The sequence below is a fragment of the Diadema antillarum genome, unplaced genomic scaffold (genome assembly GCF_040938485.1).
Source record: "Diadema antillarum isolate AM-2024a unplaced genomic scaffold, OU_Dant_1.0 seq00000735_RagTag, whole genome shotgun sequence".
Classification (NCBI taxonomy): Eukaryota; Metazoa; Echinodermata; class Echinoidea; order Diadematoida; family Diadematidae; genus Diadema; species Diadema antillarum.
The window spans coordinates 613,185-637,767 of NW_027271635.1; the positions used below are offsets into that span (position 1 = coordinate 613,185).

The window sequence follows — 24,583 nt, forward strand, 5'->3', positions numbered from 1 at the left end:
CATTCCAATAAACCAGTAGACAAGTTTACCAATGTTCCGTACGTGTGAGTGTTGTGTGCTCTTCATCTTTGTAACAACTGATCAACTCACAGTTCTGTCTATCAACAATCATTCTACTAGTGCCTATTAGTGCAAAACAGTTTGCATTCAGTAGTTGTCTCTATTTCCACATGTTTAAACGCATCTACGATAATTTCAAAAGGGAACGGCTCTTTTCATTGATAGTCGTCTGCCAAGATCTGATCATGATCACAGTTTTTGTTTTATAATCTAAAGTTTTGACAATGATTTTATCAAAGTGGGTTGCATCAAGCCACTTCTTTACCTCGACTCTTTCCATCAAGGAATAAAATAAGATAAACAGACTATATTACCATGATTACAGATCTTCTCCTTGAATTGCGTTTACGTAGAATGTATCTTGGAGAAATTGAGATGACACTTTCCCCTGTAATGAACTTGTCGCGAACTCGCCCCGGTGTTATTGCTGTGATGCTGTCAGTGTAATTTACAATCTTTGTCAAGCAGCGTCTGGCTGCATCAAGATTGATTGCCCTCGTTCTCTATACTATACCACATTCATGAATTGCCGTCTGCTGTACTTTAAGCAAATCGCCTCCGATCTCGGGTTGTCGTGGGTGTGACGTAAGCCCGCCGCACACTATACGACTTTTGGTCGCACGACTAAGCGATTTCAGATCTGAAATAAACAAGGGTGTTTATTCTGACGCTATATTGTGATTTATTTCGGATCCAAAGTCTGTCAGTCGTGCGACCGAATGTCGTACAGTGTGCGGCGGGCTTAGAGTCCATCGCACACTTATACGACTGTCGGTCGCACGATCGATCGACTTTGGATACGAAATAAATCCTCAGAACATAATACAAACACGCTTGTTTATTTCAGATCTGAAAGTCAGTCTGTCCTGCGACCGAAAAGTCGTACAGTGTGCGGTGGCCTTTACACTTTCAAACTGTCTGCCTCAGTACATGTCTTTACTACGCTGTGCAGTTTTGTCATTAATCTGTTTTGACCCTCTCAAAACAGAGGTAAAACATTATCCACTAAATCACAGTATGAATACGTGCATGTATGAGCTCAATTGTCCTCCATCACTTTCAGAATAAACAAATAAGCGTAGGCCTACGAGTTTTATGTCCTCTATGTGGACACGCCCAAGGGAGAATAGTAGACAATGAATGAGATTTGTTTGCACCGTCGTTGTAAAAAGATAGGATGAATGTTGGTATTTTTCTGAGTGTTTAGACCTGAGGATATGTGTGGCATGCTGATTATCACCAGGTCTTGTAAAATAGTCTTGATAGTAGTATCCAGTACTTAAACAGCAGGGCAACAACCACTTAACTTCGAAGAATGTGATCTAGCAATAAGTACATTTCAGACCGTTCAGACCACTGCCTTGAGCAAGTCTAGTCTGGCTTCCAGACCCTCTGCTCGTACTATTTCGCTATACAGGATATTGGGGCCCTCAAAGTAAAAATCTGGGGTAGGTTTAGGTGATTTTGTCGCGCAGATTCGGCAAAGGCGGCAACTTCGTCGCCGCGGAGTCCAGTTGGCAAAGGGTTCTGGAAACCAGACTAGGCTATCCCTGACATGTTTGTTAGATTACAGATCAGCAGTTGCGATCTTCCAAATTTCATCTGTAGAGGGAGACAAATTGAAAAAAAAAATCACATCTCAACCTTCACCCGTCTGATTAATATTCCCTTGTTATGTGAATTTTGTCAAACACATACAGCCGCTACCAGAGCTTGGTGAATAAAATGTGGCGGTTTAGAGCAACGTCCCTGGATGCACCGGCCTACATTTCTTCGTTCATGACAATACATCGGCGTAAGGACGTTGGACACCAATATCAGAGGAGATAAAGCATCCTACAAGAAATGTGATTAACACTAATATAAGGGTGGATCAGGGCGGGGGAGAGAAAAGTGATTATAGGGACATATCTGTTAAAACATTAGCACCTTGGATACTGATCACGCTGGATGTAAAAGGTAGTGATAAATGGCTAGACATATTAAGAGACAGACAAAAAGACACAATGCTAAAGAGAGAGAGAGAGAAAGGGAGGGGGTGGGGAGGACGAAAGAGCATTTAGCGAGAGAAGACATAGAGAGCAGGGAAATCTACGAGAGATACAAAGTCACACATACGGGGAGACAGATAAGGAGTCATTATCTACTTCAAGGGCTCTAACATTACGGAGTGATAAGAGAAGGCAAACTACATTATGCAAATGACAATTGTGTATGTTTTAGAAGGGGGGCGGGAGACGTAGAGTAATTTACTTCTCTGGCAATTTCGATCTCAGTGGATATAATAGCCACTCCATTATTACTGTCAAAGTAGGTTAACGTTCATTACATGAAAGCAATGGGACATAGAAATGGACGTGCGAATTCTGAAGGAAGCGTTTCTTCAGGGCGGACGCGCAGACGACCGTGTTTTTTTTTTTCAGCGGCGGGAACATACATGAGCGTTTTCTTGAATCTCACGCGGCAGCGCTCAACATACCATGTGCACCGGACACCCTATACATATACATTCAGAGGCACGTGTCTTCTCAAACTGTCAAATTCAAAGGTGGCAATTCTCATTATCAGTGCTAACGAAGAGGTGGTCTTGTAGACGCATTAGTCTCGTTCGATATCTTGTATTCCAATTTCATAAAGAGTATTTTATGGCCCCAAACCCACAAGAAAACAAAAATGTCCAATGGCCAGGAAAAAAAAAAATAGCGATTTTCTACCGGACATATAGCAAACAAAAAAGGGCTTAGGCCTATCCCATATATTTTATTGGAGCAGGTGGACTATATAAACAGATAACTAGTTTCATGTGAAATTGATGCAAACACAAAGAAATTGGTCAAAATAGCCAACTCTGTTTTGCTGAAAATGGTCAACTTGTGAGCTGCATCATGCGATCATACAATTTGTATCTAAACTTTCACAACGCTATGCTCTCATGTAAGAACCTTACATTTTATTCTTGAGGGTATCATGCCAACCCGTGTGTGTGTGTGTGTGTGTGCGTGACGTTGATACGCTGATTTTAAGTAAATGCACATCTTAACCACTCTCATAATTTGAGAAAGGGGCCAAGTATACTCGATGATTATCATGAACTGATAATTGTGTGGTCACTCTGGTCTTTCATTTCCCTCAATGGGCGGGAATAAATAGATTCTCATCACATTTGGAATGAGTTGATATCATATGAGCATGTCTTTTGCATTAACTTCCTCTATTGGGCCCATTCTGTGGAAGATGAAACCTCAAATTATAGCACGTTTGCCGCGTAATCGAATTCATGTCGCAAATATCGCGGATCTTATGCTTTATCGTTGGTAGCAAATACAGAAATGAAAATCCTTGAAAAATTGGGGTCAATGTAATCATTGGATATGAATCGACCCACATACATTCATTATGAAACGCAATCTAGAGGAAAGCTTTATCTGACGAATGGGGTTGGGGTGGGATGGGAATGGATAGGGGATTGAGTGTAGCGCATTATTTTGAAATTTGTCACGCAACGTGTGCAGGAGAGGCATTTCATGAATACGGTGCCGTTAAGGAGTCCAGAAAGAAACTATGGACAAGTAGGCCTACACTCAACTGGACCCCTTGCAGTGCTAGGCATGGAAGACGAGCTTCTGGAGCTGAATATGGGCTATCCAGTCATCTTCTCAGATGGAAAATGAAATGAAATCAAACAATTTCGGAGTGAGCTCATGTGCACAATGTTGCAAATGAGCTTTCTGTTGTTGTTGGTTTTTTTTAGTTGGTCAGGCACTTCACTCGTTTTCAAAGGGACGTAATGCATAAGCTTGCCCAACCTGACAATTTATGGAATTCGTGTTCATACAAACAATGAACTTGAGTAAACCAGGTAGGCCTAACCAGAATGGCCTGTCAGTCTCAATAGAATTTATGATGCATCTATATCGTTGTTTTGCATCACGTGCATTGCATGCCTAAACGTTGTATTTTTTTTTTTCTGACAATCCTGGTAAATACCAGGTTGTGCAGGTGAAAAACCATGTTCGTTACTGGGCTGTAAGATTGGTAATATCCATGAATTGTAAAGAAACGGTCTACTGAGAAACACCCTAGAATGAAGTGAACTTTGCAACTAATTGACAAATGTCAATCAGTCAATCAGTTGCAAGGAAAAAACATATCGACGGAAGAATTTCATGAATTTGAGTGAAGTAAACTTGTTCTTACCGTATAAGGAGTAAACAAATCTTGGGCGAGTAGGTCCAGCCATCCGTACTGTATTTCTGGACGCTGCTGCTCCCCTATGGCGTACCATATACACGCCATCCAGTGAGAGACTAGGGTAAAGGCACACATTAATAAGCACACAACGGCTGGAGCGAACTGCGAGTACTGGTCCAAGCGACGCGCGACGCGTAACAGACGTAAAAGACGAGCCGTCTTCAGCAGACTCATGGCGGACGTCGTTTTCTACGAGTAAGAAACAGACGATTGAAAAAGAAACGCAATCAGGATACATCAAACAAATTTTGTTCCTGTCAGATGGATGTACTTACGAGCAATGTTAACCATAGAGCCTAATGGGGATGGGGCACATTGTGCCCCAACCAAAATTTCTTTTGCCACTCCTGTGTCTTTAATCCAATCTCAACCAAATTTGGTGACTTTTCCTAAAATTCTGTTGCAAGCATTTTGATACATAGTGATAACGATAGTGACAGTTGTATATCTGTAGACAAAACAACTATGTTCTATTATCATCATTAGCAACAATAAACTGGTCTTGATTATGTACTCCGACATCGACCATGACCGTTCCTCACCTCGTCTGCTGGCACGGCGAAGAGAAGGAGATCGAATGGGATGGCGGCTAGCACGTCGATGACGAACCATCCCTTCAAGTAATGCTTGGCGATCTTTGATGGGTTCGACACCACCTCGCCGATCGTGTCGTCGATGAACGTCGTTCGGAAGTTGATGAAGATGTCGACGATGAACATGACGTCGACCACCATGTCGATGATGACCAGGGGTTGCGTGTAGCTGGTCGATAGGCTGTCGCCATCGCGCGTGTCGGCGTCCTTGTTGAGCTTGGCTTTGTTCTCATCGTTCTTGAGGAGGAAGGCGGCGGAATACGGAGTGAAGATGGCGGTGTAGACCACGAGGAGGAGAATGAACCAATCCCAGACGGCTTTGAAGGGCGAGTAGTGGAGGATAGTAAACTTGTGCAGCTGCCGGACGCGGAGCTTTTTGTGGTTGATTTCGTCCGAAGTCAGTCGTATCACCTGCAGGGCGTAACAAGCCGTAGGAACAAAGCGACCAATTTCACATTAAACTATATGGATATCATAGACTCTGGTACCAGATGATTGTCTATCAGTATAATGATGTCCATGTATATTCAAATCTTACAAGTGCCAGTGCAAAAAGCCTATCATTAGAGAAGATGTCACCACGACTACGGTGAACAGTCGCAACAGTCGCAGTATGTTACTGAACAAAAGACATTGCATGGAAACGTGAGTTTTGCTCGGTGTATGGGAATGTGCATTCCAATGTCTTTTGCTAATCTTTTTAGTACTTTAGCATTGATTGACAGAGGATGTTACTGAGACAACCTTATTTTTTTTTGAGGAGGGGGGGGGGGGTGTATCCAAGTAATCTGTGGAAAACTTTGTAAAAATATTATTACAAACATTATAACATACATTATTTTAGATACTCTTTTGGCTATATAAGTGATGATCAGAGTATTACAAATTAATGCAAGTAAACAAGCGCCTGTATTGCATAGTCCATTTAATGTACCTGTCAATCGTAAACTTTCGTATCCAATTCTATGGCCGTTTCTTACCATTCCTCCGTCAAGTAGGCCCTAATTTTACCCTTTATTATTTCCCTCTTTTCATGGATCGGTAAACACGGGACAAAGATGGATAGACATTTTCCCTGCATTTTCAAGGAGCCGGAAGCTAAGTAGGGCCTAGCCTCTACGAAGAATCATTAGGTATGTACAGAAAGATGAAATGTATGAATGAAATGAGAAGAAAAAAAAACTAACTAGAACATACAATCGAAACTATAGAAAGTACAATAAGCCATGTCAGCAATGAACGAAAAAAAATATTATATGTATTTCATCATTTTATACACCTTTCTTATGTAATATCGTGTACACCATAGATGTATGTCTATATGATAGAATATACATACGTTATATGTAATAATCGCTTTGGCATTATTCTTATATGCCAGGAAGAGCAAGAGGTATCTTGGGTAGGAAAAAAAAAAGAATCCGAGAAAAAAAAAGAACTCTTGAGTTAGCACCTTCAGATTGAAAGTGTTTGTCTGTCTGTGGCTTTAAGACTTCCACTGTCTTCAATCCTGAAGGAGAAGATGCTTGAAAAGAAAATTGTTACAGCCAGGTGGCATTTCTTGATTGACAGCAAACTTTTCCATAGGACGAGTGCGTGTCAACTAATGGTTCGACAAGAAGAATTTGCGCGGGAAAAAAGTTGTCAATCTCACTAGCTCCCTCGACAGCGGAAATCTTTAGAAAATCATTGATTTTTCGCTATTGTGTGAATTAGTCAAAATCAACCCTCATGAAACTAGCAAACATCCAGCACCTGTCCGCCATTATGTGAAACCAATTGTTGCGCAGAGATATTTACAGATGTAATCGATTCGCGGGTCTCAGGAGGGAACAACTTTAGAAGAATGTGCAGGGAACACGCAGCTAAGCATGTTGTTACGACTTTCGTAAGACGCGGTTTACTTTATGTATCTTAACTAAATGCTATCGTCCTTCACAAACCGTGCCCATGACAACCTAATAAGATTGTCAGACTTGTACGACTACCTTGCCAGACCTGGTAACGACCAATGATGATGAAATAATAATCTGGCAAAGGCCTGACCCTTACATTTCAAAAGAAAATATTATTGCATACGTCAAAGCCTGACTTTAAGTTTCTTTTAGGTTAGTGTGGCAAACCAATGATTTAATAATGTTATTTGATTTTCCGATAAACTATAGTATTTCTTTAGAATTTGAGATCAGGTTGATTTAATTGCTTATTACCTGAACAAAACAGCCGATTCGAAACATCAACGAAGCCACTGAAAATTGATTTGAAATCAAAGTGGAATCTACGTTACAGGATAGATTTCGTGTCCGTCGCACGTACATATGGAATTTGGGTTGGGGTAAAGTTGTGAATTGAAAATATCATCATTGGTAAACCAAGAAGCCACGTCGCTTGGTAACAGGTTGATATGTTTTAAATGACATGCTTTCGCTATCGGAAAGAAATTGTCTTAAGAACTTGAAATAAAAAAAAAAGAGACAGTAATGTAGTAACTTACATGTTTGGTGCACCATAATGCACTGTGGGAGAGGCTTTAATCCATCGGAGATTTTTGTAATTATCAAACGTGTTTTATCTCAGAACCTACCAGACGGTCATGGCAACTGCCATTCACAGTGTTTTGCAATCATGTAGGATGTTTTAGACATTTTGATTATCTTGAAACAAAATGCTGCCCTGATTCGACAAAAAAAAAGTGCAAGTCGAGTTCACAACTCACTGGCAAACGTTTCCCCAGAGCAGGAACACACGACGACATACGACGTGTTCTCGTTTGGATTTTTTTTTTTTTTTTTTTTTTGCGAATGCAAGAGAACGAGAGTACACAATGAACATGGAAGCTTAGAATCATGGCTCTACCTTTCGCTAGAGCTGGAATCTATAGTCAATGAGAATATTTTGTGCACTCATGGAGTACGAGCAGGTAAGTAGGACTACAGTGTATAACGATACAGCCTTTGCAAGGGGAAAAATGAGCTCGATTTCTCAGAAGCAGTGTTTTGAATACTATTTCGAGAATGCTTTAAAGAAATTGGCAAGTCGGACGTTATCGATGACAATATTGAAGTCGATAAGGGATTACCGATAGCATGTCTTAGCTTAGTTTTGTTCTATAAGCTACATTAAACCCGAATGTAACCCATCCTTTATGGGCAGAGCAGTGGGCGGATTGCTTATGGTTTGGGATTAGAACTTAAGGCTTGATGGATTTCTAACCCTGTTTCACAGCGGATATTTCAAGGCGAGGGTCTATTCTCAGACGCACTAGGTGAGACACGACCTTTATACCAATGCCTATTGCATTTTGTTTTTACCAAAAAAAAATTGCCCTATTTTTTTGTATGTGTAAATGTTCAGTAATTTTATCGAATTACGCAACGTACCGTTTGCTGACTAACTCTTGTTCGTTTGTTTGTTTGCTTGCTTGATTTTATCACAGACAACAGCCTGCTTTCAGCTATTATTTTGCCGGCTTCCTGCAATGCCTTGAACAAATCATGTGTACAAATTACTAGCTAACAAATGCTATTCACGTGGGCCGCGCCACGAGTGGTCCGCGCGTCACTTGTCCGTCGTCTGGTTATGTGCGGAGATCGAGGGCCATTTTACTGTACAGTGGTCTTACACCCTTTTTCTTCGAGAGAAGTGGAATGGGATCTTTTACGTGTGTGAGCTGATGGAACTCTTTGACACACAATACCTCCATTACATCACCAATCCGAGGAATCAAGGACTTGTGTTTGAAACTCCTTAGAGTGTTTTACTCATTTCTTGAGGGATCGGATCATCGGCATGATACCGCAAGAACAGATTAGGACTCGACCACCAATCAATCTTAAAGCAGGCGCATTTCAGACTGAGTTCCTTCACGGTCCAGCGTTAGTCACGTTAGTGGTCTTGTTATATACTGATGAAAAGTAATCAGTATATAACAAGAGCAGAATAAGGCAGACAGGTGATTTTTACCTTCAAAACACACACCCGGTTTGAACATGCTTGTGGTTTACAGTATGAACTTATGTCACATAGTCTCGAAAATCTGATTAATGTCTGTACTGGTTGGTCTGGCTCAATTACTAATACATTCACCCTCTCTGCCCCCCCCCCCCCTCCCCTCCCGAGGAGCTGTATATAAATAATGTTCACCGGCATCTGTTGAATCGACTTCAATGTTCGGTTATTTGTTGTAACCGTGCTCCTCATCTCAATCTGTAGCTCGATTTTAACTGGGACCTATAACACTTGACAAGCTTGCTTTCAAGTAGGTTCCTTCATATTTCTTTAGCTTTCATTCTTTAGCATCCATTCTCAGATTCCAACCTTCATAGATCGACCGCTATGTTTCTTTTATATGTTTGCAATATTCTATGTATGTCTCCTAGCTGGATTTCATGTAGTAATATTATGCCTCCTATAGAAATTAAATTTGAAAATTGACCAGTTTTCATGCATTGGTTCTTGCAGAGCGGGCGAGGCTAAGGCAATATTCCTACTTGTATAGTTGATTTCTATCATAAGTCTATGGCAGCCTGGGTGGAAAGGAAATTTACAATCGATTGTATCTTTTGATAAAACGGGGCCCAGTACCCCTTTTCTCCAGACTTATAATTGATTATAAGTACCGGGAATCAACGATAACTCTCGCTTGATAATACGGGGTCCAGTTTACCAGTATTCTCAAACTTTTCGATAGTTTCCTCAAATAACCAAGTAAAACATTATTCCATCCTTATGATACTCAATCCAGGGTTTGACGCTAACTCTTTCTCTGGTGGGCCGTTCGGTGTAATAAAATCTTTTCATTTGAAATTTTGATGGCCCAAAATAAAATGTGACATGACGATCCATTTCAAAACCTAGTAGCTGCCCAATCTAGCCACTAAAAGATACATATATACAATTTTATTGGAAATTTGGTGGCCGGACATCAATTTTCAGTGCATGGACCCCGGCCACCTCAAATGTTGAGCCCTGCTTCGATAATGCATGTCAATACTCGGAGTGCAAGTGGAATGTATTAATTGTGGCAAGTATTCAAGCAAGCTTTAAAGGTCCTGTTTACCTTTGGGAACAGTGATTTTAAAAATGTTCAAGATATCACATTTGATGCATATGGTTAGGTCTTTTAGTAGTAGCCATGATAAAAAATCATGGGCGTACATACTCGAGCAGGATTCGAACCTACGACCTCCTGATCACCGGACAGGCGTCATCTCCACTAGACCACCGAGCTTTCGCCCGACAGCAAGTGTTGGTTCTAATCCTTATAGCATGCAGCGGGTACTGCTTTGTTATTCAAATTCATGAAATTCTTCCGTCGAGATGTTTTCATTGCAACTGATTGACAAATTGCCCTACATCGACGTAAATAAGCACTGAATTGATCAGTGTTTTAGTAGTAGCCATGATAAACAAGAGACCCGCGGGTCTAGCGCTCACCTGAGTATCGCAAGTTCACCTTTTACGCAGTCACTAATCTAAATTATTCACAGCTCTACCAAAATTTGACGAGGCATTCTCAAGTGGAAGATGAAAATGTACAATAAGGGCCCAATTTTTTCAAGATTCCTTAATTTGGGGGAATTGGGGCCCCCTGGGGCCCTCTGGGTGGGGCATGGTGCCCAGTTTGATAAATTGAGATCCTGACCACCTAGGGATGCTACCTGCCAAGTTTGACAAAAATCCATCATGAGGTTTTCAGGAAGAAGATGAAAATGTACAATTCAGGCCCCCATTTGGACCCTTCCAACCACCCCCCCCCCTACCCCCAAGAGGGGCACCCCTGGATCTCCTATGAACAAACTTGAAACTACAGTCATTAATGTACTCACTCATAGTATTATCTCAGCTCTATAACTTCTGATTCTAGAGAAGATTCTTAAAGATTCCTTCATTTGGGGGGTTTGGGCCCCCTAGGGGCCCCCTGGGCGGGGCATGGTGCCCATTTTAACAAATTGAGATCCTAACCCCCTAGGGATGCTACCTGCCAAGTTTGGTGAAAATGGGTCATGGGGTTCTCAAGAAGAAGATAAAAATGTACAATTTAGGCCCCATTAGGACCCCTCCTCACCCCCCCCCCCCTGGGTCCCAAGGGGGGGCACCCCTGATTCTGCCATGAACAAACTTGAAACTACAGTCATCAATGTGCTAACTCATAGTATTAACCTAGCTCTATCACTTCTGGTTCTAGAGAAGAAGATTTTTGCGGATTCCTTAATTTTGGGGGGTTTGGCCCCCTGGGGGCCCCCTGGGTGGGTCATGGTGCCCATTTTAACAAATGGAGTTCCTAACCCCCTAGGGATGCTACCTGCCAAGTTTGGTGAAAATGGGTCATGGAGTTCTCAAGAAGAAGATGAAAATGTACAATTTAGGCCCCATTAGAACCCTTCCCCACCCCCCTCCCCTGGGTCCCAAGGGGGGCACCCCTGATTCTGCCATGAACAAACTTGAAACTACAGTCATCAATGTACTAACTCATAGTATTAACTTAGCTCTATCACTTCTGGTTCTAGAGAAGAAGATTTTTACAGATTCCTTAATTTTGGGGGGTTTGGGCCCCCCTGGGGGCCCCCTGGGTGGGGCATGGTGCCCATTTTAACAAATTGAGATCCTGACCACCTAGGGATGCTACCTGCCAAGTTTGACAAAAATCCATCATGAGGTTTTCAGGAAGAAGATGAAAATGTACAATTCAGGCCCCCATTTGGACCCTTCCAACCACCCCCCCCCCCTACCCCCAAGAGGGGCACCCCTGGATCTCCTATGAACAAACTTGAAACTACAGTCATTAATGTACTCACTCATAGTATTATCTCAGCTCTATAACTTCTGATTCTAGAGAAGATTCTTAAAGATTCCTTCATTTGGGGGGTTTGGGCCCCCTAGGGGCCCCCTGGGCGGGGCATGGTGCCCATTTTAACAAATTGAGATCCTAACCCCCTAGGGATGCTACCTGCCAAGTTTGGTGAAAATGGGTCATGGGGTTCTCAAGAAGAAGATAAAAATGTACAATTTAGGCCCCATTAGGACCCCTCCTCACCCCCCCCCCCTGGGTCCCAAGGGGGGGCACCCCTGATTCTGCCATGAACAAACTTGAAACTACAGTCATCAATGTGCTAACTCATAGTATTAACCTAGCTCTATCACTTCTGGTTCTAGAGAAGAAGATTTTTGCGGATTCCTTAATTTTGGGGGGTTTGGCCCCCTGGGGGCCCCCTGGGTGGGTCATGGTGCCCATTTTAACAAATGGAGTTCCTAACCCCCTAGGGATGCTACCTGCCAAGTTTGGTGAAAATGGGTCATGGAGTTCTCAAGAAGAAGATGAAAATGTACAATTTAGGCCCCATTAGAACCCTTCCCCACCCCCCTCCCCTGGGTCCCAAGGGGGGCACCCCTGATTCTGCCATGAACAAACTTGAAACTACAGTCATCAATGTACTAACTCATAGTATTAACTTAGCTCTATCACTTCTGGTTCTAGAGAAGAAGATTTTTACAGATTCCTTAATTTTGGGGGGTTTGGGCCCCCCTGGGGGCCCCCTGGGGGCCCCCTGGGTGGGGCATGGTGCCCATTTTAACAAATTGAGTTCCTAACCCCCTAGGGATGCTACCTGCCAAGTTTGATGAAAATCGGTCATGGGGTTTTCAAGAAGAAGATGAAAATGTAAAAAGTTTACGCACGACGCACGACGGACGACGCACGACGGACGACGGACGACGGACGACGGACGACGGACGACGCACGACGCACGACGCACGACGGACGCCGGACGAAGGGCGATCGCAATAGCTCACTTGAGCCTTTGGCTCAGGTGAGCTAAAAATCATGGGCGTACATACTCGAGCAGGATTCGAACCTACGACCTCCTGATCACCGGACAGGCGTCATCTCCACTAGACCACCGAGCTTTCGCCCGACAGCAAGTGTTGGTTCTAATCCTTATAGCATGCAGCGGGTACTGCTTTGTTATTCAAATGGCTACTACTAAAACACTGATCAATTCAGTGCTTATTTACGTCGATGTAGGGCAATTTGTCAATCAGTTGCAATGAAAACATCTCGACGGAAGAATTTCATGAATTTGAATGGTTAGGTCTGTTGTACCACAAAGCATCCTACCATATAATTTTTTTTTGCAATGAAACCTAAAATATAAGGAGATATCAGTATTTTTCTCAATAAACCATAACTGTAAACGGTTTAGTCTGGAAACATTTTTATAACAATTATTGTTCACATTTTGTGTATTTAACAATACTTAACATCGATTATACGGATTCAAATTTTTACAGTGGTTGTTTCTATCCCTAACTCACATTTCAGAACTATTTCAAAACACTAACGCTGGGTTTTTGTTTCATCTGCAAATGTGAAATTATGCCTTTAAGCAAACTGTCTGGCTGTTATAGGAGAAGTCTTTGTTGAAAAGATTTGCATGAAATTTGACTGACAGTGTGAAAAGTAAAATTGTCTATTTGAACGGTATCGATCAAACAATTAATGAAATGTCAATGGCATTCTTTCAACTTACATGTCCAAAGTAACTTGGTAGATATTAAGAGAGTAATCTATTGCGTTACATGGATGCGTGTTCAGTCTCTACAAAATCACAATATTCTCTAGAAATATGTCTTTCTTTAAGCCTTGTCCTCTGCTCATTTTGAGGAACAAAATCTCCCAACCTCTTTCCATGACCGTAATGACACAAAGAAAACTTTTAAAGAGGCAATAAGCTCAATAACTTAACCATGTATGTAATTATCGTTATCTACACTCCGTGTGTTGACGTCTCCACCAAATTTTCTTTGGGGGCAAATGTCAAACAAACCTATCCATTGATGGAGTTTTGGTACACGTGATGAGCCAACGAATTGTTTTGCTTTCTTAATCAGGAGTACAGAGGAAAAAAGAAAGAGAATTAGCCAAATATCCCCAAAATGATTTGAGATGAACGAAACGGCATCATGGGACGGTGTACAAATGACTCACGGGTTTGAGTGGATCGGTTAGAGTTGTGTACACAAAGTATCTCGCAATTGTTTGAATCCACGAGGCATAGCCGAGTGGGTTCCGTTAATTCAGAGGTACTGCGCGTACACAATTCGTACGAACCACATAAAAAGAAGACCAAAACAAAACATAAACGTGTGAGACACTTATTTTGTAGAATGGGTGTGAAATTCCTGCATATAATTGTATAGGAAACTCATGTGCACGGTAATAATCTGATGAATAGGAAAGAACGACACAAAGCAAAACAATCATGCCTCCGGTATACCTACCGGATGCATGGAAAAATTATGCGCCCGGTATAATTACCGGACGCATGAATGGTATGCAGTCAGTGAGTAATGATTACATGGGAATTGACCAATCAGATTTCGGGAATTCCTTCATCCAATTCTATATGCGATATGAAAATACGGGTTTTGTTAAAGAACGTTATAACTTACAAAATGGAGGAGGAGAAAATTAATACAACCAGTAATTACATAGAGGAAAGAAGAAAGGATTTGATCATCGGAGGACATGCAATCAGAAAAAAAAAACCGCAACGATGAATACAGAAATCATACTTTATGACATGTTTGACCACTGATTCACATGTTCAATCTGAAAATAGCGGGACAGGTAGAGAACATGAAGCAGAGCTTGCTAGGATATAATGGTCGACGTTTATTCGAAGGTTGTGAAGCAAAAAAAAAAAAATGCTCCATAATCATGCAGTCAAAGTACGGATAATGTCTGAAATTGTCTTAACACCTGCATACGAATTCAGTGAATAGAGTATTAGGATGAACGTGCATGAGGAAATCATTTCATCTGGTGGCCGAATCAATGCAAGTAGTAAGTAACACCATAAGAACAGAGGTTGTAAAAAAAGAAGCAGAAAGAGATTTGAAAAAGAATCATGGGCATTAATGGCAAACAGGGAAATGAGAATGATAAAGCGACACAAGTTTAAAGACCATGAACGATAAAATCAAAAGAGTTAACAAAATGACAGAGACATGAAGAAGGAAATGAAATAACGCGAAATATAGAACGATCCACAACATCTTTCTTGAATGGGTCATTAAGATTGGAGTGATTTACTAGTATTTCTTTTTTGCTATTGCTAATACAAATTGTTCCATTCCAATAGGCCGTGGGGAAAATAGGTGAGGTTACATTGAACAGAAAATTAGAAGAAAACAAGTCAAGAAACGGAAATACACACTTTTGCATTTATTTCTTCTAATAATCTGAGTAGAAAGAGCACAAAGAAGTTCTGTAATGATATCAACAAAGAAACTAGTGAAAGATAAAAGTACAGATGGAAAAAAAAGGAGAAATTTACCTCCGACTTATCAGCCGACGGGGATCGCTTTCGTCTCATGAGGAATGATTTCCCGCCAAAACCTCCGCCAGAATGTCAGATTCTGCGGGGAAAGAGAAGATTGAGAAGGCAAACATTTAGCATAGGAGAATCACGGGTATAATGATGGAGCACTGATTTCGATCGGCATCATCTATGATGACAGGTTGATAAATACCGAGATCCTGTGGTGTGGAAGTAATCCTAAAAGTCGAATAGAGGAGGGACACATATGAAATGATACGAAACGACGGTTATCTAATTCATCTTACCCAACATTAAGAGGTAATGTCATAAACCGCACCAGCTGTTTTCTCGCTTATGTAATGAAGAGAGCATCTCTGACAAATATGCGTCACATATTGAAACATTTCTACCTAGTTGATAGAGGTGATGTCGTTCGTAGATTGGATATTCAAGTATCAGAACATCTGATGACGTCACTTAGATGTTTCAAAAGCGCAAAAGTTATCTAACATGATTTTTTTTATATGAAACATTTTTTTTTTATATGAAACAAGAGTGTTAAGAGCGCATAACTTGTTTATGAGAATTAGGATAAAGGAAACAATGTTCATAGCTCACTCTCCGATGAGGGTAAGATGATGATGACTTGCATTAATGATGACAATCTAAACAAGACAGAATATTTCTGTCAAGAATGATGGGAAAATTTCGAACCGTTTTCACGATGCATCGCTATAATAATGTGTTTATGACAGATAGCTCAACGTGACATCATAATCATACGCGACATAGGGTCAAGTCAAAATGATATGTCACCACGTCGAGTAATGTTGCCCATCATTGCTATCAAACAATAACGTTGGATTTGGCGTTGTTAGAAAAGAAATTCATGTCTTATTAAGAGCTGACCGTGTCATTATACAAAGGGGCGTAATTTTTACATAGGCCCGAATATCTACCTAGTAAGATATATATGAACATTGCACAATATCAAAAACAAAAATAATGGACACATTTCGAGCTGACCACACTGTCAGAACGAGGTCACACAGAAGACTGAGTGTAACATTGTCACTCTATTAGGTATAAATTGAGAAGATTGAGTGTGAAATTGTCACTCTATTAAGTATAAATTGAGAAGATTGAGTGTAAAATTGCCACTCTATTAGGTATAAATGCCGCAACATCCGCAAACACACGACGCGGATTGACATATTGCCCAGATATCTACGTAAAATAATATGAACATCGCACAATTAACATTTTCAAGAAATTATCATCACGTATTTTTCTTTAAGTGACCAAGCTGTTGGAAAGAAGTCACATAGAGAATGAGTAAAAACAAAACAAAACAAAACTGTCCCTCTTAACTAAATACCTTAACAGCCTCAAAGATGTACGTACATTTCTCGTACACAAAATTGATATGTACATAGTTACATGATATCGCCTGTCAAGTTTCCCGGATGATATCAAATAATATTTTTTTAATGGAAACGAATTTCTCCACCACAGTCCCTCTATTCTCAGTGTAAGACAGACTTCTATTCATACAATGTGCGACATTGCGAATATGCATCGATATGTTTTTCCCCGAGAATATAGTAATATTGCGGTGCTACAAAGAGCGATAATATCGAGTTTTCGTCTTCATCTCTCTCTCTCTCTCTCATATTTGAAAGACTGTATATGAGCTTTAAAAAAAAAACGGTTTAAGCGTTATCTTTAAACATTTTAAAGTAAGGTCATCATCTGAGTGCAATATGAAACCTCTTCAATGATGCCTTATTTGTTGCACAACAAGAATTAATCTGAAAGTTATGAGAAAACATATCCCAATTTTTCTACATATTTTATTGTATGTTTTTATGCAGGTGTAATCGCAATTATCTCGAATTGGCTATAATGGAGTTGAGTCGTTTTGTAATCACACTCTTCGACGTACAGACGAACTCTATACATTTCACATTCCAGACCTCTGAACACAACAAATGACAAGTATAAAACATCCTTATAATCAACCTCTAGTAGATTGTTGCCCTACTATGAAGAAATTCTATGCTATAATTTTCCCCTGGAAAGCCTCATATCCACTTTAATTTGCTCACATTTAACTAAAGTGATCCAACGCATAACCTTCACTGAAAAACTCTCTTGCTTCCCCGTGTTTGATATAATATTTATCTTCACCGTGTCTCCGTCTTTTCGCCACTCCCTCAGCGCAGAAAAAGTATCCAAGCTCGAGTATCTTTTCGAAATATCAGCAGATTTACAGAGAAGCAAAGCAGACTACAGCTTCGGGAAATGTGCGAAGAAAAAAAGAAAACCGCGGGAAATCTTCATCAGTAGAGGACTTGTCAAGAAGCTCAGACCACTCGAAGGTTCGGTGAAGTATGCGGGAACGACGAAAACAACCCGGTGAACCCCTCGGGAACCTACCTGAGAAAACACAACTGAGACAATAACAAAGCGTAATTCTGTCTGACCTTCCCAGGACGTTGTGACTCGACGGACGCTCGCAGCATTATTCCGCACAACGCCTGCTGCAGCCAACTTTTTAACGGCAAAGACAGGCTAATTGATGTATGGTAGCTTCAAAGGGACAAATAAATTCATTGAACTACTGACATGGAAGGGCTCTTATCGATCTTGGAATGTACTCCAACAGGTGCTTGCGAGGGAACTTTGAAAGCTGGTTCAATTGAAACTCGTGGGAACATCACTAATAAGGTCGATTCCATGGCTGCGAAACTATTAAAAGATGGGGGGAAATTAATTAAGATGGAGCCATTAAGTACAGCAGAGTCGATATGTTTACCGCATCCAGCTATATCCTTGGATGAATTCCATATCGGTGACTAGCAAGTGAGTTAGTTTGCATACCAGCACTCAGTTTGACGGGGGTAGATCAATAACAGAATGCCTGACTGTTTCAGAATGAAGAGTTTCGTTCCAAACATCTCTAAAGCTGGCTTAAAATTGATCTCTTTTCAAAAAAGGGGAAAAATGAAAATGAAATTGCGAAACGGAAGAATTCGACTTATTAGACTCAAGGGGGGGGGGGGACAAGAAAAAGCCAACTTCTCGTCATAATAAATAGCCCCTAAAAACGTCCAAAGATCGGGATGTAGTGAAAATTTAACAGGATTTGCCAAGTCAACAAAGTACGTGAACATGAAAACATTTTTTAACAAATCTGATTTCGCTGTTGTTGACATTTTATACTGGAAAACTGTGTTCGGCACGGAAGGATTTGCATGATTTGGGCAACATCAAAATTTCAAAAAGAGAAACCCAAAAACAAAAAAGAAGAAAAAAACCCCATCAAAACAAAATCATGCTACAAAAACAAACCCCATTTTGCCCAATCCCCTGTAAGTAACACGTACTTAAATTCATACCTCAATGAGAACTGTATGAGAGGTTTCCTCAACTCACCCCAAGGGTGTTAAATTCTCCAGAAGGCGATTTTATTGACTCGTTAATGCCTCACTACAAAGCCGAACAGATTGCAAAAGTTGAAAGCCACAATTTTTCATCAAAGGAAATGCGGTTAAGCTTTGTTGTTTGTGATTTCGTTGCTTTGCTGCCAGCGACTGTCTCATTATTGTTATTACTGAAGAAGAACATTAATCGGATTCCCTGGCAAAGTGCAATATACCAACTGTCTTTTTGAATAAAAAAAACCAAATAAACAAACAGTTGTATTGTCTCCACGTCTTCAACCTGTTCTCTGTTTTTCAACCCCTAAAAATATAATCTCGTATATCATTCTTAACTGCCAATTCTCACCCAATCCCTTTCGATATATACAAAGTGACATGAATTTGAAAGAGACGTCAACGGCCTTGCCCGTCAATATCGGCTTCATGATTAACCCATTGTATTCTTTGCATGTTTGCTCAGAAGGGTTCACCGTCCACGGTCCTATGTAACCCATTGCTCACGGAGAACGGTGTGCACCAAGGATTAATTTTCCGGGACATATCAGTGTCGCTTATCAAGCCGTAAACTGCTTAGAAACGCTAAATCTCCATTACTCTGCGCTCCAAACCTGTTATGACACTCCCAACAAATTCCGAATTTACTGACGGTTTCTTGTGGAGCTACTTCTTCCTTCTTGACACAATGTATGCCCAAAATCAAATGCCTTTAAGGGTTTGTTTCAGGCCAAAGGACCTCGTAGCATTTGACGGCTCCTTTGAAAACATTTTTTTGTTTTCGTTTTTTAAAGATGTATCCCGATAGCATGAAATACCAGGAAATGGCGAAAGGAGGATTTGTAAATTAATTTCAAAATGGCTATTGTCACTTTTGATATGATGATGACAACGAAGTATGTCATCACATATTTAGCATTAATCTGTGTAGTGTTTTCTTTTGCAAAGGACTCGGGGATATCGCGAACGGGAACAGCGGTGTATATAATGTATCATAGAGAGTATGCAGCAATTAAAACATTTAAGTATGTCTTATTGTGATATAGTAGCCATATGCTTACCACCTGACCCTTTAATACATTGCAGTTTACAGTTACACACAAACACACGCATGTATATATATATATATATATATATATATATATATATATATATATATATATATTGTAGTTGTTCCGCGTATTGGCAGTACTAGAAATAGCAATAATAAAGTCACAACAGAGGAATGCAGGGAATGCATTAATAGCCAATCTTGATTTAATGATCATTAAATCAAGATTGGCTATTAATGCATTCCCTGCATTCCTCTGTTGTGACTTTATTATTGCTATATATATATATATATATATATATATATATATATATATGGTGTGTGTGTGTGTGTGTGTGTGTGTGTGTATAATCGGGTATATTTGTAATTATTTTGGATATTATGATTTATGTGAAATATCAAACAGACACGATTCTGCTATTGCAGTGCAGTATACAGTATAACAATATAGCAGCTGCGTTATAGAAATGCACCTTATTATCCTGATCTATCTATGATAATAATTATGTATTTTATAGGTAGATGGATAAATAGATAGATAGATAGGTAGATAAAGTAGATAGACATAATGGCTTAAAGTGGACTAACACCTTTAACGAAGAAGCGATAGGGTTAGGAGTATAGGAGAAAAAAAAATCACTTTTGACATGGAGAGCAATTGCTTCTTGTTTAGAGAGGTAGGATCAAGATGGGGGCGCTGTTGAGAACATAACTGATCACGACCTTTTCACCGTCTTCCCACTTTGGAGCAAACTGCCCGACAAATACCCCGGAATCATTACCAAGTGCAGAAACTGTCGAGATCCATTATCGCAAATATTTAGAATACACTCCGTCGTTCAAGGGCCCTTTACCCAGCGAAGATGGATGTTAGGGAAAATACATTTTATTTAAAGGACACCCTCGCTGAGTACTTACTATACGTACCATGTACCTTTGGTAAGTGAAGGGGGTTCCCTTTAATGTGCAAATATGTGAAGTAAAGCATCACGCTAAATGTTTCTCGAATTTATAGGTGCAGCCCACGAAGTAATTGTTTAAGATCAAAGAAATACAAACTAGCACCATTTGCACCATTTTCTAATGAGAATGTTCTATGATGTGATAATTGGACAGGTTTCACTGGGTTGGGATTATATTTGTTTATCGACAGGACTCCTTGGTAAGGGAGTACATATGTAATCTGTGTAGTAAAGTCATAAAAACTGGATATTTCTCTTGAAATCACGATGAATCTCAGAACCTGTCTCTCCAATCTTTAAGTCGTGCCAGGGCACGCATATCTCGCCCCATCGATTGCGCTGCTTCGCTCCTAAATGGCGCTATAAGGAGGGGCTCAAATTGAGCGCTATCATGCGCCGGGATGTCCAAACATATGGGTGTACGTTACATCAAGGAGGAGATCTCGCTTTCTTGAGCAAATTTGCCTGACGATTCTGTTTCTCGAGCACTGGCGATTGATGCCCAAACAGCGTCATTGGCAGATTAAACCACGGGAAATGGCTGTGGAGACCACGAGGGAATGGCCTGCTCGCACCCCCGGTAGCAACCCGGTCCGACGTTTAGTCTCTCAGGTGCAGACCAAGGTTTTTTTTTTCCATGCACAACTACTCTGAATGGTTTCATAGTTAAAATATCCCTGCTTCTTCTTAAACGCTTCTAGTAATCAGGTAGGGCAGTGGAATTATCATCACTAGGTACACTTATGATGGAGCTCATATTCAAAGATGACAAACATATATTGTATTGTGACCCGTAAAGGATCTGGTATCGGACACGCCCAACAATGGATGCAGTAATCAAATTCCACGGAATACGTTCATATCTACCCCTGACAACAGGCATGGGGCCCTCTTTTCTCTCCCTTCTATCTTTATCCATACATATGCATATGGATGTTTCGGTGCGTGTATGAATTATGAACGCGTGATGTGCACAGACGCACTCACACACACACGCACACACACACACACACACACACACACACACATATATATATATATATATATATGTATACAGATATCATATATTATATATTACACACGTATACATATCTGTATCAGCATAAATGAAACATGTCGAATTGTATAGAGCATCCGTAAGCTTTCAAGGATACCAAAAGATTAAAAAAAAATGGGTATTACTTGAACACACACTCCTATACACCATCAGCACCATTCGTTCATGGCATCTAGGTACCATTGATACTCCTGCCTGTCGTAAGGGAATCCTTTTAAACTCAGCTTTGTGCAACGTCTACCGCCATTACACGGCTATTTTTCGGCCATAATAGTGATCGCTACTGATCACGGTACATCTAACATAAGGCATTCTACCTGTCCGAAGCGGCGTAAATCGAATTAGATCTTACGATACACGGCCTCCTCCCATGCCAGCAAGTGCGATATTTGATTAGGCAACATAATTCCATACAGCCTCCCCACTCACTATAGCTACCGCCCAGCTGCTATAGTTGTTATTATGTCATTACCTGTAGGTCTCCAACACGATTCAGACGAGTCTTGCGAAATGCATGCTCGGTATAGTGCCGACAGTATTACTGTATTTCATAATAACCTACTACAGATATGTTAAGAAAACGAGCCATTAAGTCAGTATGCACAGTTTTGAGACAAGAAAAAAAAAACGGCTTTGAGGTTAAGGTGCACTCCAGTGTACCATCAAAAATGCTGCCTTATCTTTCAGTCACTCCTCCAAAAAATGTCTATTTCTGGACATTCAGACCGGAAGAAGTGAAGACATGAAGATTTCAATTGGGAAAATCCGTGGTATTGCTCTACCTGAATTACCTTTAGTTTTATTTTATTAATGTTTAAATATTCATTTTACAACTTTATGAATACATCATGGAGACGGTTCACAAAACACATAACGGTGTAGATGCATCTCTTTCTCTCTGTACTCTCTAAGAAAAATCGAGTGAAAATTTTCATTCTAAAAAGAGTGAATACAAAAAAGAGTGAATTTCGAGTGAAATTGGAGTGAATTTCGAGTGAAAATGCTAATTTTCACTCATTTTGGAGTGACGTCAGGGATCACTCGAAGATTTTGGAGTGATCCCTGACGTCACTCCAAAATGAGTGAAAATGAGCATTTTCACTCAAAATTCACTCCAATTTCACTCGAAATTCACTCTTTTTTGTATTCACTCTGTTTAGAGTGAAAATTTTCACTCGATTTTTTTTAGAGAGTATACATATATATATATATATGTATATATATATATATATATGTATAAATATGTGTGTGAGTGTGTGAGTGTGTGTGTGTGTGTGTGTGTAAGTGTGTGTGTGTGTGTACGTGTGCGTGTGCTTGTGCGTGTGGTATATATTTGATTTTGAGAAAAATCATATAACAAGGAAAAGTCCACTTTGGTACCAATGTCTATAACTCCTGAAAATGATGGATATATTGCATTCAGTCAGTGAAGTATAGCAAATTGCACCATTATTGTGGTTATATTTATATTTCTCAAACATTTCGGAAGCTGTTCACCTGATGATAGTCGAATTATTCATTACAAATTAGAATGAGATTCTGGAATCAAAGACAAAGCACATGATTTTGTCCGTGAGTTTGTATCCTACCTGATCCACTTAGGCGGGATTTCAGATTACTGAGTGTTGTCACGATATCGTGCCAAAATTAGATTTTTGCAGATGGACATGAACATAATTAATTGAATGAAATGTATTAGATGTCTCCGTGGGAGGTAAGTTCATGGAAATAATTCATCATATGATTCACAATCGTTAGTCTGGAGCTAATAAGTGGTTTCAATGGATGTGTGCGTATCGCATCATTATGCCACATTGTCGCATGGAATAGTTCGTGAGAGGCGGCAGGGGAAGCCATGACGGAAGTTAATCCTTTATGTGCCAGGGAATTTAACGGCGTGCACGTGATACAATAATATGGGCTATCCTGTGTTATTGGTTCTCAAGGCTCACAAAGGGGTTAAATGGAAATATTTCCAGCTTTTAATAATATATAGATTAAGTAAGTGCAAAGATACCAGTTTTCTCACGATAAATGTACAATGTGGATTTATTCAATGCACAAAAACAGATGAAACATTCAAATAAAAATCACGAACTTTCTTAGTTTGGATAAATTTGATGTGCCAGCGGACATTGATGTCACAATAGTGTTATAACATTGCGACAAGATGAGTAAGAATATCAGAAATTTCAAATTTCATTAGAAATATGTGATCATATTCCCTCTACTTGTTTAAAGAGAAAGGTGATAAGGCAAACAATATTTGTTGTTCCTTTATCTATCTGTCCTGTAGGGCATGATTTGTCATTCCTCAAAACAAGAACAACAACAAGAACAACAAGAACAACAAAGACTAGATATCTCATAAGCTTCTTATACTCATTAAATCAAAACCATATGTTTTGAAGACACACCGTTTGCGTATAGCTTTAGATAGCTTGAGCCCACATAAAGATAAGCGTTATAAATTTCCCTCACGCCACGTTAGCGCGTGATTGCATGGCGCACACTTAAGATGCATTATCGGGCGTAGCATGCAGGGCAAATCTTATGATATGAATTGATTGAGAGTGCAGGGAGTTATACCACATAATCCTCAGCTGTTATGGAGATGACCTGTCTTTATGTGTAAAATGCCTCCAGAACAAAATATAGGCGTATTTAATTTTCGTTAATGGAATTTTACATTTTGATATTCTTCCAAGTATCGGTAAATCCTTCTGCTAAATTGCATATGATCGCAAAACCATTAAGAACTATACGATTACATTCATTTTGTCTCAAGTAAAAATATTGAAGTGCATATCTCGAAAAATTGAAGAGAATTCCTTGTAAGGAGCATCA

The 24,583-nt window shown here is 40.1% G+C and overlaps 1 protein-coding gene across 1 annotated transcript in view; it reads right to left on the bottom strand.

Annotated features, from left to right (window-relative positions):
- Nucleotides 1-24,583, bottom strand: part of LOC139738331 (potassium voltage-gated channel unc-103-like) — a 226,115-nt gene that overhangs the window by 12,902 nt on the left and 188,630 nt on the right. Inside the window, exons 4-6 of the mRNA XM_071648972.1 lie at nucleotides 15,242-15,323; nucleotides 4,854-5,315; nucleotides 4,258-4,500 (exon numbers count right to left, since the gene is read on the bottom strand). Coding sequence (XP_071505073.1) covers nucleotides 4,258-4,500; nucleotides 4,854-5,315; nucleotides 15,242-15,280 — 744 coding nt within the window. The 5' untranslated portion in view covers nucleotides 15,281-15,323. The remainder of the gene's footprint in view (nucleotides 1-4,257; nucleotides 4,501-4,853; nucleotides 5,316-15,241; nucleotides 15,324-24,583) is intronic.